The sequence below is a fragment of the Typopeltis vanoorti genome, chromosome 2 (genome assembly GCF_054136105.1).
Source record: "Typopeltis vanoorti isolate ZY-2024b chromosome 2, IOZ_Tvanoo_1.0, whole genome shotgun sequence".
NCBI classification, from domain to species: Eukaryota; Metazoa; Arthropoda; class Arachnida; order Uropygi; family Thelyphonidae; genus Typopeltis; species Typopeltis vanoorti.
The window spans coordinates 134998463-135011402 of NC_143550.1; the positions used below are offsets into that span (position 1 = coordinate 134998463).

The 12940-nt window shown below is 35.5% G+C and overlaps 1 protein-coding gene across 1 annotated transcript in view; it reads left to right on the forward strand.

The window, feature by feature from the left end:
• The window catches only part of LRP1 (LDL receptor protein 1), a 1646373-nt gene that overhangs the window by 1594655 nt on the left and 38778 nt on the right, over nucleotides 1–12940 (forward strand). The window contains exon 88 of the mRNA XM_090402369.1: nucleotides 1581–1671. Coding sequence (XP_090258495.1) covers nucleotides 1581–1671 — 91 coding nt within the window. The remainder of the gene's footprint in view (nucleotides 1–1580; nucleotides 1672–12940) is intronic.

The window sequence follows — 12940 nt, forward strand, 5'->3', positions numbered from 1 at the left end:
GCCACTCTGTTCATTCTACTTCCAGGGAAACAAACCTTGTGCATCCTCTTGTCCACTATAACCGTAATAATTGAATTCCCATCCCAATGCCACTCGTAGATCTTTCGTTATCTCTTTCATACTGATATTATTCATTTTCATCATCTCCACATCCATTTCATCTCTTGTCTCATCTTAACCAACTGAATTTTCAAATCATGCATCAATTTTCACTCTCATTCACTTTCAATTTTGTTGCCAGCCATACATTTTTGTTTGCAGTGAATGCCGCTCACCACATTGCCTTTAATTGCACTCTGTTTTTCAACTTCTGCTACATTCGTATTGATTTTGACTTTCTTATCATCAATTGTTAAGTTTAAGATCACTCATTCACTTTTTCAAAACTTTTTTACTATTTTTTTGCTGCTCTTTTACACCATTCCCTCTTTTCTATCAGACGAGCACTCATCCTCCTCATGGCATTCTCACTACTAACACTTTCAGTTACCAATACATTACCACTCGGCAAGTCCTCATTCAGCTCATACTTCCCACACACACCCTCCTTCCATCTGCCATAAATATCCACAATTTATCTACATAATTGAACAAATACATGTAGCATACCTCACATTTCAAGAAATGGCTGAAATCAAAATTAAATTCCTGCAAAGACAAAGCTGCGGCAATCTTTTCTTCGTCGGTTACTGTACTAAGATCTAAGTTTAATGATTCTGTAAACAAACCTAAACAAACAAGCTCACAACTTTTACAGAAACTCTTACTCATAAACACACAGTTATTTACAATTAATTATTCCAAAAAACTAATCTGAAAAATGGGAGCCTTCTTTACACACTGCTACTTCTTGTTGCGACACTAGCAACCTTCGAGCCAAATGTTCTGTCATCGGCTAATGGTGGAGGCCAACTGCACACTAATCTTCAAAGGTTAGGACTTAAATGACCTTACCTATTTAGATTCTGTCAAAAAAAAAATAACCACTTCAGCCCACCTGTAAAACATTATGGGAAGTTCAAAATTGATCTGTGCAGTGACCTTTCTTATAATAGTTTTGTATTATGAGAGATGCTAGGCAATGGATATGAAGTCAACAGTCTCTATATACAATTAGACTCGTTGTGAAGTTACATCACACTCGTGCTTACACTTGGATATAGGAGTAAAACAAGAATATGATTTCTTGTAACTAAGTGGGGAAACTTACCACATTGTGTTATCTAGTTGTAAATTATTATGACATCTAATAAAAAAATCCTCTTTTTTATAACTAAAGTTTTATAAGTAAATTTCAGTTTGAAGGAGACAGCTAAAGACAAATTATTTAGAATTTGTATTGTTATTTACCTTGTGCAATATCTTTGTCATCGGAAGTATTCAGGCATATCATACTTCAGCAGCCCAGCAGTTAAAGATTAATATAGGCACATATTAATTATTGTCAGTTGAAAGAAAGATGGTGATAATAAATTATCTAATATTTATTCTAATGTATATGGTATTATATTTATTATATATTATATTATATTCTTTGATAATTATGTAATGCATTTTTTCTTTTCTTCTCTCCTGCCCAGTGATTGCAGCTATTGTCATTCCTATTGGTACAATATTTGTGTTAATAGTAATCGTGCTGGTAGGAATCCTAATTTATCGCAAAAGGAAACAGTGAGTATTGTGTTCATTGCTTTAGTTACATTATGTAATACTATAACAGAATATTATGTAATATTCTGTTGTATGCTGCCTATGTATAAATGAAAATTTCAACAAATAGTAGAGTTTCTATATACTTGGAGACATAGTATATTCAGTGTGTGTGTGTGTCTATTCCATATGAAATTATTTCTGTTAATATTTCAGTATCACTGTCTTAAATATATTTAAGACAGTCCCACTTGATTTATCTCATCTACAAACAACAACTTGGCTTTTATAAATTTAATTTTTATAAGGATACAATGATTAATCTTTTCTCCATAGTCTGCTATATGTTGTCAAAGGCATGCTTTCTCTAATTGGTTGTCTATTTTGTTGTGGGTGTGAATATCAGAAGAATAATATTCATTACTACACACACCATATCAAAAGTTCCTGGTAAATAAGTCAGCTTTTGCTCTTAGAGAATACAGAGACAAATGTAAGAAAGCTAAACACTGTGTAAAACTAGCTAAACAAAAGTCATGGGAAGACTTTGATAAGAATATAGAAGATAAATATCAAGAAGGTGCTTTGAAGAAGGAATTAGAGATAATAAAGGTGACATGAAAACAGGAGAAAAAGATATCCTTGAAGTATGAAGTAATTACTTCGAAAAATTGCTAAATGAAACAAGCAGTGATAGCACAGTGGTAAAAAAACACTGACTAGGCATGCAATCAGGAATACATATCCATACTTGAAGTCGAAAAAGCCATCATAGGCTTGAAATGTGGAAAGGCAACAGGAGTAGAGACATCTGACCAGAAATGCTTAAGTATGGTGGTATAAAAGTCTTACAGTGGCTGCACACTGCATAGTTCAGAAGGCCTGGACAGAGCAATGAATTCCGAATTATTAGAATAGAGCTCTCATAGTACCAATATATAAAAAGGGAAATAAAACTGAATGTGAGAATTATAGCGGTATTTCTCTACTGAGCATTCCTGGTAAGATTTAAGCAAGCATACTTGAGAAACAGTTGCGAAGGATTGTGGAAGAACAAGCTGGATTCAGGCCAAATAGAGGCCTTCAGGATCAGATCTTTACTTTATAACAAATTGTTGAGAAATCATGGGAATATAACAAAGATCTGTATTTAAGTTTTGTAGATCTGGAAAAGGCATATGGCAAGTTGCAAGAATGAAGCTATTCAATACGCTACAGTTGTATGGTGTCAATGGGGCATTATATCAAGCAATACTTAGTCTTTATTTTAGTTGTAAGTCAGAAGGTATAATTAAAGGAAGTACAGGAAGATGGTTTAATGTTAAATCCGATGTTAGATAAGGATGTACATTATCCCCTCTATTATCCCCACTTTCCTTCACATTATGAAGGAAAAACATTATGTTAATGTCAGCTCTTTGCTTTATGCAGATGATGTTATACTTCTAAATAAATCCGTTGCAAGATTCCCTGACTAAATTGAATACTGTTGTAATAGATATGGTATGAAGGTCAGCAATAACAAGACAATAGGCAGAATTGTTGAAAATGTCAACTGTGTTGTGAATGGAGAACCTATAGAACAAGTGAAACATTTCAACTACTTAGGCACGATTTTTAGTGAAGATGGTAAATTAAATACAGAAATAGACAACAGTATCAACAAAGCTGGTATGGTAGGAAGTCAACTGAATAAATTTATATATGGAATAAGAGATAAATAAGAAAAAACCCTGGATGACTGAATCAATACTAGAACTTATGAATGAAAGACGAAAAAAGAAAAGTATAGAATACTTTGTAATATTATCAAAAAATGAATGCAGGAAGGCCAAAGAAAAGTGGCTGAATGAAAAATGTAAAGAAATAGAGAAATTGGACAAGAAACACAATAGTAAAGAAATGCATAAGTCAATCTAAGCTCTGACAAATAAAAAGAAAAATTTCAACCATAGTCTTTGTATAAAAGATCAAAATGGAAAAATGCTGCTAGAGACACAAGATATCATAAAAAGATGGAAAGAATATGGAAAGAACTCTGATCGCACAGATGCACCAGATATACAAAATATGGATGGTGAACCAATTACATATGAAGAAATAGAATACACTCTAAGTCAAATGAAAACAGGTAAAACACCAGGCCCTGACTAGAACTTAAACATCTTAAACAATTCGATAGATCCCTATCGAATTGTTTAAGAAAGTAAATGAAAACACACTTAATGACCTAAATGTTATTTTTAATAACATCTACTGATACTGGATACATCCCTGATGGTCTAAGGAAATCCATCTTTGTCACTATTCCCAATATTCCAAGAACTTTTGAATGTTCAGAATATAGACTAATAAGCTTAACAATAAAATTACTATTGAGAATAATCCTAGAAAGAATAAAAAGCACTTTGTCAGTAGAAATAGAAGACACTCTATCAGGTTTTCAAACAGACAAAGAGAAGGAATTTTCAATTTGAAAACATTATGTGAAATAAGCCTTGATAACCAGAAAGCATATATCTTTGTTTTATTGATTACACTAAAGCATTTGATTCAATAGATCACAAGAAATTAATACATATCCTACAGAATAACAGATTAAAAGGAGAATATCTACGTGTAATTACAGATATATACTGGAATCAAATGGCCTCAATAAGATATAAAAATGCATATTCTGGCAACTTTGAAATCAAAAAAAGTGTATGACAAGGAGGTATCTTATCACTCTTACTGTATAATATATATAGTGAACAAGTTTTTTAAAAATATTTCAGAACTGAAGGGTGTAAAAGTCGGCGGTAGGAACTTCAACAACTTCAGGTATTTAGATGACACAGTCCTTATAGCTGAATCTGAAGATAATCTTCAAAACTTAGTCACAGAAATAACAGAAGCTTAGACATGGGATTAATTATTAACCTAAAGAAAGCAAAGTGCATGATTATATCAAAAGAACCAATAAATAAGAAACTAAACATAACTGTTAACAAAAAGAAAATTGAACAGGTTCAGTCTTTTATATATTATTATAATCTGAGATCTCCATGGAGTCAAGGACTCATCGAGGGAGGCTGTAAATTATCCAACCCAGCTATCATACTTACCCTTGAATTCATTCACACGATGCGCTCATTACCTGTAAGTGAGTGAGTGGAATTATTCCACTCACTCGCTGCTCTCTGGGAGAAAAACTCCAAATAAATTTAACTTACATGGAGGCCCCCGTGTTCTCTCCCCACCTTCCATATAACAAAAAATTTCATCAGTTGAAATGCTATAATACCCATTCAAAAGTTTATAGACTTCTCTATCATATCACCCCTCTTTCTCCTGTTAACTAGAGTCTGCAATCCACATACTCGCAATCTGTCATCATAATCTAAATCCCATAATTCGGTTATAATCTTTGTAAAACTCTTCTTTACACCTTTTGCACAGCTTCTTTATCCCCTTGGAACCCGGGAGACCAAATCTGCACACAGTAATCCAAGTGTAGTCTTATCAAAGCCATATAAAGAGGCAAAATTACTTCCTTATCCTTACATGTCAAGGTTCGCTTCGACATAGCCATTATCCTCTGAGTTGTATTTGCAACTTTTGCTATGTGACTTTCGAACTTTAAATTCTTATCCACCAATACACCAAGATCCCTTGCCACTTCAGTTTCTTGTAGCATAACCCCGCTAATATAATATGCTGCTGGAATTCTAATCACGCCAAAGTGCATATCTTTACACTTACTAACGTTAAACTGACAGCCATTTTCGTTTGCCCAGATTTCCAGTCTATTCAAATCATTTTGTAATTGCTGAATATCAGTAGCATCCCTGATTGCCCTGCCTATCTTCGCATCATCAGCAAACAATTGGAAATCTGATGATAGACCCTGCTTGATGTCATTAATGTATAGATTGAACAATAATGGCCCAAGGACTGAACCCTGAGGTACCCCACTGGTTACCTTAAATCTGGCAGATTCACACCCACTGTATACCACTTTTTGATATCTGTCTGTCAACCATCCCCTGATTCAAGTCAATAGATTATGTTCCAATCCCATATTCTCCAGTTTACGCAACAGTCTATCGTGTGGTATCCTATCAAATGCCTTAGAAAAATCCAACATTATCATAGTGTATCCATTCCCTTTATCCAACTTGGCAGTAACATTGTTATAAAATGTGAGCAAATTGCTAAAATATGACCTTCCTTTAATAAACCCATGCTGTTCCCTGCAGAGTATAGAATGCTTGTCTACCCATTTCGGTATGCGAGTTCTTACCAACTTCTCTAAAATCTTCACTACCACACCAGAGATACTAATGGGTCAGTAGTTAGACACATCAGTTTTTGCACCACCCTTGTGCGATGGAACTATATTACATTCCTTCCATTCCTGTGGTATCATTCCTGAGCTGAGACTCAAGTTATACAAATGTGTGAAATGCCTAGGCAATTCAGCTAAACATTCCTTTAACAAACAGGCAGATATTTCATCTGTCCCTATTGACAAATTCTTATCCTTCTTATTCTTATATTTGGGACAAATGTTTACAGACAGAGGAAATTCCCTTAAAGAAATAAAAAGAAGAATAGAGATAGCAGGAAAAGTCTTTATTGATATGAAAACTGTTTCTAACATCCAGAGACATTAATATAGACACGATAAAAAGATTAATAAAATGCTATATCTGGTCAATCCTTCTCTATAACAGTGAAACAATAATGTTTCACTGTTGTAGAGAAGGATTGGACTTTAAATAAAGAAGCAGAGAAAAAATTAGAAGCTTTTGAAATGTGGACCATCAGAAGAATGTTAAAAATACCATTGACAGAGAAAATGAAAAACGAAGATGTTTTAAAGAAAGCAAAAATGAAAGAAACATTAATGAAAATAATTAAAGAACGAAAACTTAAATATTTTGGACATCTAACTAGACAAGAAAGCATTCAGAAATTAATATTAGAAGAAAACTGGATGGAAAAAGAGGGAGTGGTAGACCCAGGAGATTGTGGTTTGAAGACATTAAGGACTGGAATGGCTTTAATTATCATAAATGTTCCAGAGCAGCAAAAGAAATAAAAAAGTTCCATGACATGGTTGCCAACCTCCTTCTAGGGGATGACACTTGAAGAAGAGAGAAATTAGTCAAAACACTAAATTAGCTGTATACAAGACAGTGTTCAAACCAATTTTAAGTTATGGATCTGAGAGCTGGGTCAAAAGTAAAACACTTGACCAAAGACTAGAGACTGCAGATATGAGAGTCCTGAGAAAGATTAGGGGCATGAACAGATGGCATCAATGGCAATATCATATTAAAAACGAGGATATTAGGAAAGAACTTGACATTATCAGCATGCAGGAATGCATTAACAGAGCTAATCTCAGGTGGTATGGTCACTTAAACAGAATGGGAGAGGAAAGATTACCAAAACAAGTGTTCTCTGCCAGGTTGGCAGGAAAAAGACCCAGAGGAAGACCAAGATATAGGTGGATTGATACAGTAAAAAGTGCCTTAGAAGATAGAAATATAAGATCTGATAATGTTGGAGTCTTGACAGGTAACAGACTGATTTAGAGGAAAATTGTAGATTGGAAGTTAGTAATGATAGTAATGATGTAAATTTTTCATGTAGTACTATCATAACCTGTACATCCCTTGAGGCTACATGGCAGGAATTTGATAATGATGATGATGGTTGTTAATGTAGGGAGTGCTAAGGATTTTAAGATTTGGTATGATAGATTTGTTGTCAACTGAATGAACCTCCCATGATGAGTCTGCTGACTCTAAGGACAGTGAATTAATAATAAAAGAGTAGATTATGCTGACTTTTGTCTAAGAAGGTCTGAGCCCCTCTTCCATTATGAGGTATAGCTATCAGGTATAGCTGCTTGAAAAGCAGATTTCAAAGTATTTTATCTGTTCATATTCCAAGTTTGTAAGTAATTTTGGAAAATTCCATGTAAAACTCAGAGAAAGAATGTCACCCAAGACCTCCACGCCTTGCCAACACCATGGAGAAAAGAAAATCTCCCTCAGTCAGTGGTGCACCCAGATTGGGGGCCCTGGTCTCCCCCCCCCCAAAGAAAAAGGAAAAAAACACTAGAAAATTTTCCAAAAATTAATAAAATTCCGTTTTTTTTTATTTATGTGTGTTGTGTGTTCTATTTCTGTACCATTTATGAATTAGCGATCATTGCAGATGCTCAGTCATAGGTCATATGCGATGCGTAGTGTGTAGTCTCAAATTGTCGACTCAACTCCCCCCCCCAAAGATTAAACTCTTAGTGTACTACTGCTCTTAGTAATGTAATTCTTTACCATTGTGTTGTGGAAGATGTGTTCCATGAGGATTTAAGGAAGGGATGCTGTCTTCACTGTGTGCTGGAGGTTTAAGTTTTTTCATCTTCAAAGGGTATCTCTGTAGAAATTTGTTAGATTAATTGGTACATGGGCTGTTCTCTTCTTTACTTCAACTCCCTGTCCACAATCATCCTTATGTCCCTAACCACATCAGTTTCCTGCAGCTGAGTTTCACAATATACTACACAGCTTGTGATCTCCTCTTTCTAAAGTGCATTACCTTACACTTGGCCACATCAAACTGGCAGCCATTTACCTTTGTCCACACTGCTAGTCTATTTAAGTCATCCTGCAAGGTCTCTACATCACCTTTACTATTGCTGTTCTCAGTTTTGTATCATCAGCAAGCTGTGGAATCCTGTCAAATGCCTTTTCAAAGTCTAGCAGTATCACTGAGTAGCCATTTCCCTTATTCAACTCCATTTCATTGTTATAAAAAGTAAGGAAATTACTAATGCAAAACCTGCTGTTCACATCACCATGCTGACCCTGCAATAGTATCATATTCCTATCTATCCACTCCTGAATTTTGTCTTTTACCAATTTCTCCAATACCACCACTCCTGAGATTCTGAGTGGCCATTAATTTCCTACTTGTCTTAGTGCCTTTCCAGTATGAGGTTCTGTAATGTTCTGAGCACTTCTATTTCTTCAACCTTTATTCTTGTATCAGTCAATGTCACATCTGCCATTAAAATATCATGAACTAGATAGTACACGTCTGCACGGTTAGCCTAGTGGCTGTGCGCTTCACAACCATATGCCTGGGGAAGGAGTGGAGTGTCCTAGGTTCAATTCCCATCAGTGACGTGAGGAGCTTAAGAATCATTCTCAGCCATAGCCAAGTTAGCTGATCTTGGGCGTGGACAGCAGGGTTCCCCCCCCCCCCCAGTTTATCCTGGGGTTTTTCATCCTGCAAACAGGCAAACTGGACCCATGAACATACAGGATACAGCCATAGAACATATAGACAAAGACAGAAGAGGAGATGGGCACCAACTGTCTTAATTCACCGCCCATTAGACATTCATGGCTCAGCCATGAGTGACGCAACAGTCCATTAAGGACTATGGGAGAGGATAGGATAGATAGTACACCCTTGCAAAATTATCACTCAGTAATTCAAATATTTGATTTGCTTCTATCATCTCCCCACCATCAGCACTTTTTAAAGTCAGGTGAAAAAACTGGCCTCATCAGCTAGCTTTCTCTCATAATTAGCTTTGGCCTTCCTTATCATGGCTATGCTGATCACCTTCCTTCCACTTTTTCTTTGTCTACAGCTCTCATCCTAAATGATGCTATTCATTGATTTTACTCCTACCTGATTTATCCTTTTTGACTCTGGGTATACAGTCTAATATTGCTTTTTTCAAACACCCCTTGACCACCTCCATGATGCAATGCAAGCATTTTTCCCCTCCAAATTCTTATGCCATGGTACTGCTGAAAACTGACTCTCCAGTTTGTCATAATCATCTGTTTTGTAATTCCACATATATCTCTTCTCAACAGAAAATGCTGTATATCTGGCAGTCTCCAGATCAATACTAAATGATCACTTTCTCTAGGTAGAGGTGGCATACCTCTGATGCCATGACCAGATCCAGCACTCTTGAGCATTGTGTCTCCTTCATGACATGCTATTTCAGGTAATTATCTTTTAGTAACTGTATAAATTCTATTCTCTTCCCTTCTTGCAACATTCCTCCTCCTATTCCTGGTTGAAATCCCCCATAATAATTACTTCACCACCTGCACTCATTTTGCTAATTTGCCAACCCATGTCATCTGTATTTTCCCTTATCCCCCCCCCCTCTGGATTATATTATAGCAGCAAGATATAATTTGAGACTATCTGGTGTGAGCAAGATCACATACCAGATAGCCTCAAATGAACTGCCCTCTGCATCCCTGTCCTCCTGATGTACTTCTACTCTTTATGGCTTCAATTCTTCTGCCATCATTAGCAAAGCCTCTTCCCCATTCCTATTCCTTCTGTCCTCTCTGAAAATACAATTTTCCCTGCATTCCACTCTTATAATCATATCATCCTCAGTCAATGAAATCTCACTAATGCCTATAACTTTTAGCCAAGTTGAGCTATCATTGCTAAAAACTCCTCACCCTTATTCCAAATACTTTTGGCATAGTATACATAAACTGCAATATTCCCATCTTCATCCCACAACCTCTCTCACACCTTGTGATAACCTCTAGGTTGCCTGGTTCTACACTCGCCTGCATCCTCACTAAACATTTTACTTTCCCTTACTTTGAATGCTCACTGAGCAATACTTTCTTAAAACTCCTGACCCTAAATTCATTCAAATGCAAGCATCCACCTTATATAAATCTTTCATTTCATCAAAGTCACTTCAGACATTCATAAACTCCACACCATTCCTCATGCACAATCTGTGCACTGACACATTAGCTATCATAGCTCTCTGTCTCAGATGCTCTATCATACCATAGCAACAGACTCACAACTTTTACTTTCTTATTCTTTTGCATATACTAGCAACTCTTTCATGTCTTTCTTCTTAACTTTCCCTCTCTTTATCTTTGCAACATCACTAACATCCTTAATCTTGGCACCAAGGAAACACAATTTCGGCATATATTTACACTCAATCATTCCTCTTATCAAAGACTCGCCATACAAAATTCAATCCTTAGTCTTATGATTTAGCTCTTTCATAGTCTGCTTTCTCTTCTCTTGTATTCCCATTCTTTTGCTTCTATGTCATACCATCTGCCAGGCATTTCTCCAACCACTTAGTCTCATGTTTTATTATGTGAAAACTCCACATAAGTGCACTATCGTTTTCATTACCACCTGGTCATTCTCTTCATTTTCCACCATTGCATTCTTACAATCACTCACTGCATACAACATCAACCTCACCATTCACGATTGCATGTTCGTGCATTTCATCTTTCGATGACTCACACCATTGTCCTTCTTCATACTCTCTTCACACTTCTGATATTTGCTCTTGAAATATTTAAGAAAACCCACTCATCAGTTTCATTCTCCTTTCACAAATCTCTCATTGTATGAGAGGTATACATTTTGCACATACTGCGGCAAACCAAATCACACACACATTGAAATCACCTGCCATTATTTTATGCATTGGTGCTGTGGTGTACAATACAGCATACAAAAATAAATACTTTAAAATCATACAGTTAAGCACACAACCCTTAAACTTAAACACGCAAACACTTATAAATATAATAATGCAGAAAGAATAAGTTAATTATTGCTAAAATACTTTGAAAAATAACTTCTCTTTTGACACTAAAAATCACCACATGTAGCACCTTCTGACTTCTAACAGATTCTCTCCTTTATACAGCTGTAAAGTTGTGTAACATCTGGATTACTTTTTAACATGGTCACTGATTGGTTTATGAAAAGTATAAGAAGAGGAATAAAATAGAATCTCACATTACAGTTGTGAGATCTAGATTATGCAGATAATATAATTTTAATATCATCAAAACACACTGACATTCAAGCAAGATCAGAAGCATTGTGTAAAATAGCTGAAAAAGCAGAACTTAAATATGAAGTTGACAAATGCCAGAAAAAAATTAAAATTGACCAAAAACAGTAGAAGTTAAGAATTTTACATACTTGGGAGTTAATGTTCATACTGAAAATTAATTGCAAGGATGTAACACAAAGTTGATACAAGCAAATACTGATTTCATCATTCATCACATTCATTGCTTTCATTTCAGAAGACCGCTAAAAACAAATAAAGATCTTCAATAGCAAAGCAAAGGTTATATTATTATATTGATAAGAGTAGTCAAATTAAGTATTTTTCAAGTAAAATGTTTGTGTAAAATTTTAAAAACATTTTGACCACAATGCAGAACAATTGATAACTTACATAAACAGACAGAACCAAGGATTATCACCAGTGACCAGTGAATTTAAAAATAAAAATAAAAAAGATATTGATGGAAATGGATTGGATGTGTATGTACAGAGAATGAATAGAGGAGATATTCCAAGGGTAGCTTTGGCATGAATTCCAGAAGGAAAAAGGAAAATAGGAAGACCTAAACTAACTTGGAAAAGAGTGACAGAAAAAGAAAATAGTATGACTGATTGGGATAGCTGAAAAGAAGCAGAATTAGTTGCAAAAGACAGGGCTAACTAGAGAAGAAGGATCTTGGTCTTATGTGCAACAGGGCATGAAGAGGTAGTTATGTCTGGAGTTTACCTTCAGGTAGTCTGCTAGATCCAAGTTACCATATATAATTAGTCCCTTGTTCTCAGCCCACGTTGTAAATCCAGTGTCCATCCTGATATTGGAACTGTAGTAGCCTGGGAACAAACATACTGTGTGTTTCCAGGCCAGTTTAGGACATGAAAAATCTGAGCTTCTAGAAGATTATTTATTTAGCCTATGGCATAATAAAAAAAAATAATAAAAAAACAAAAAAACATGACATTAAAATATATAAATACATATTTGTGCAGCAATAAAAATGAGACAGATAGTGTACATATACAGATAACAGGTAAAGAAAGTCACTAAAAATTTAAGTCTAGTTCAGCCATTCAAGAGCTAAAGAATCTGCTTCAAAAAAAGTCTCTCAGGTTACCAGGGTAGGCTCTTATGCTGCACTCCTCCACAATGTACCAGATGGTTTGGTTTATGGCCCCACATTAGGGGTGTAGGTGATCTTCCCCACTTGTGTAAGCTGTCTGCGCAGATACCATGTCCTGTGCATATCCTATTTAAGCTTTTCCATAGATGACATGGAAGCTCAATCCCTTTCAGATTTTGGTTTGTAAGGATATACTTGTTTAAGTCTGGTGGCAGTTTTTCTTTCCAAGTTTCTAGCCATTCAAATTAACGTTGAAATCACTGTTTACTAGTTCTTCA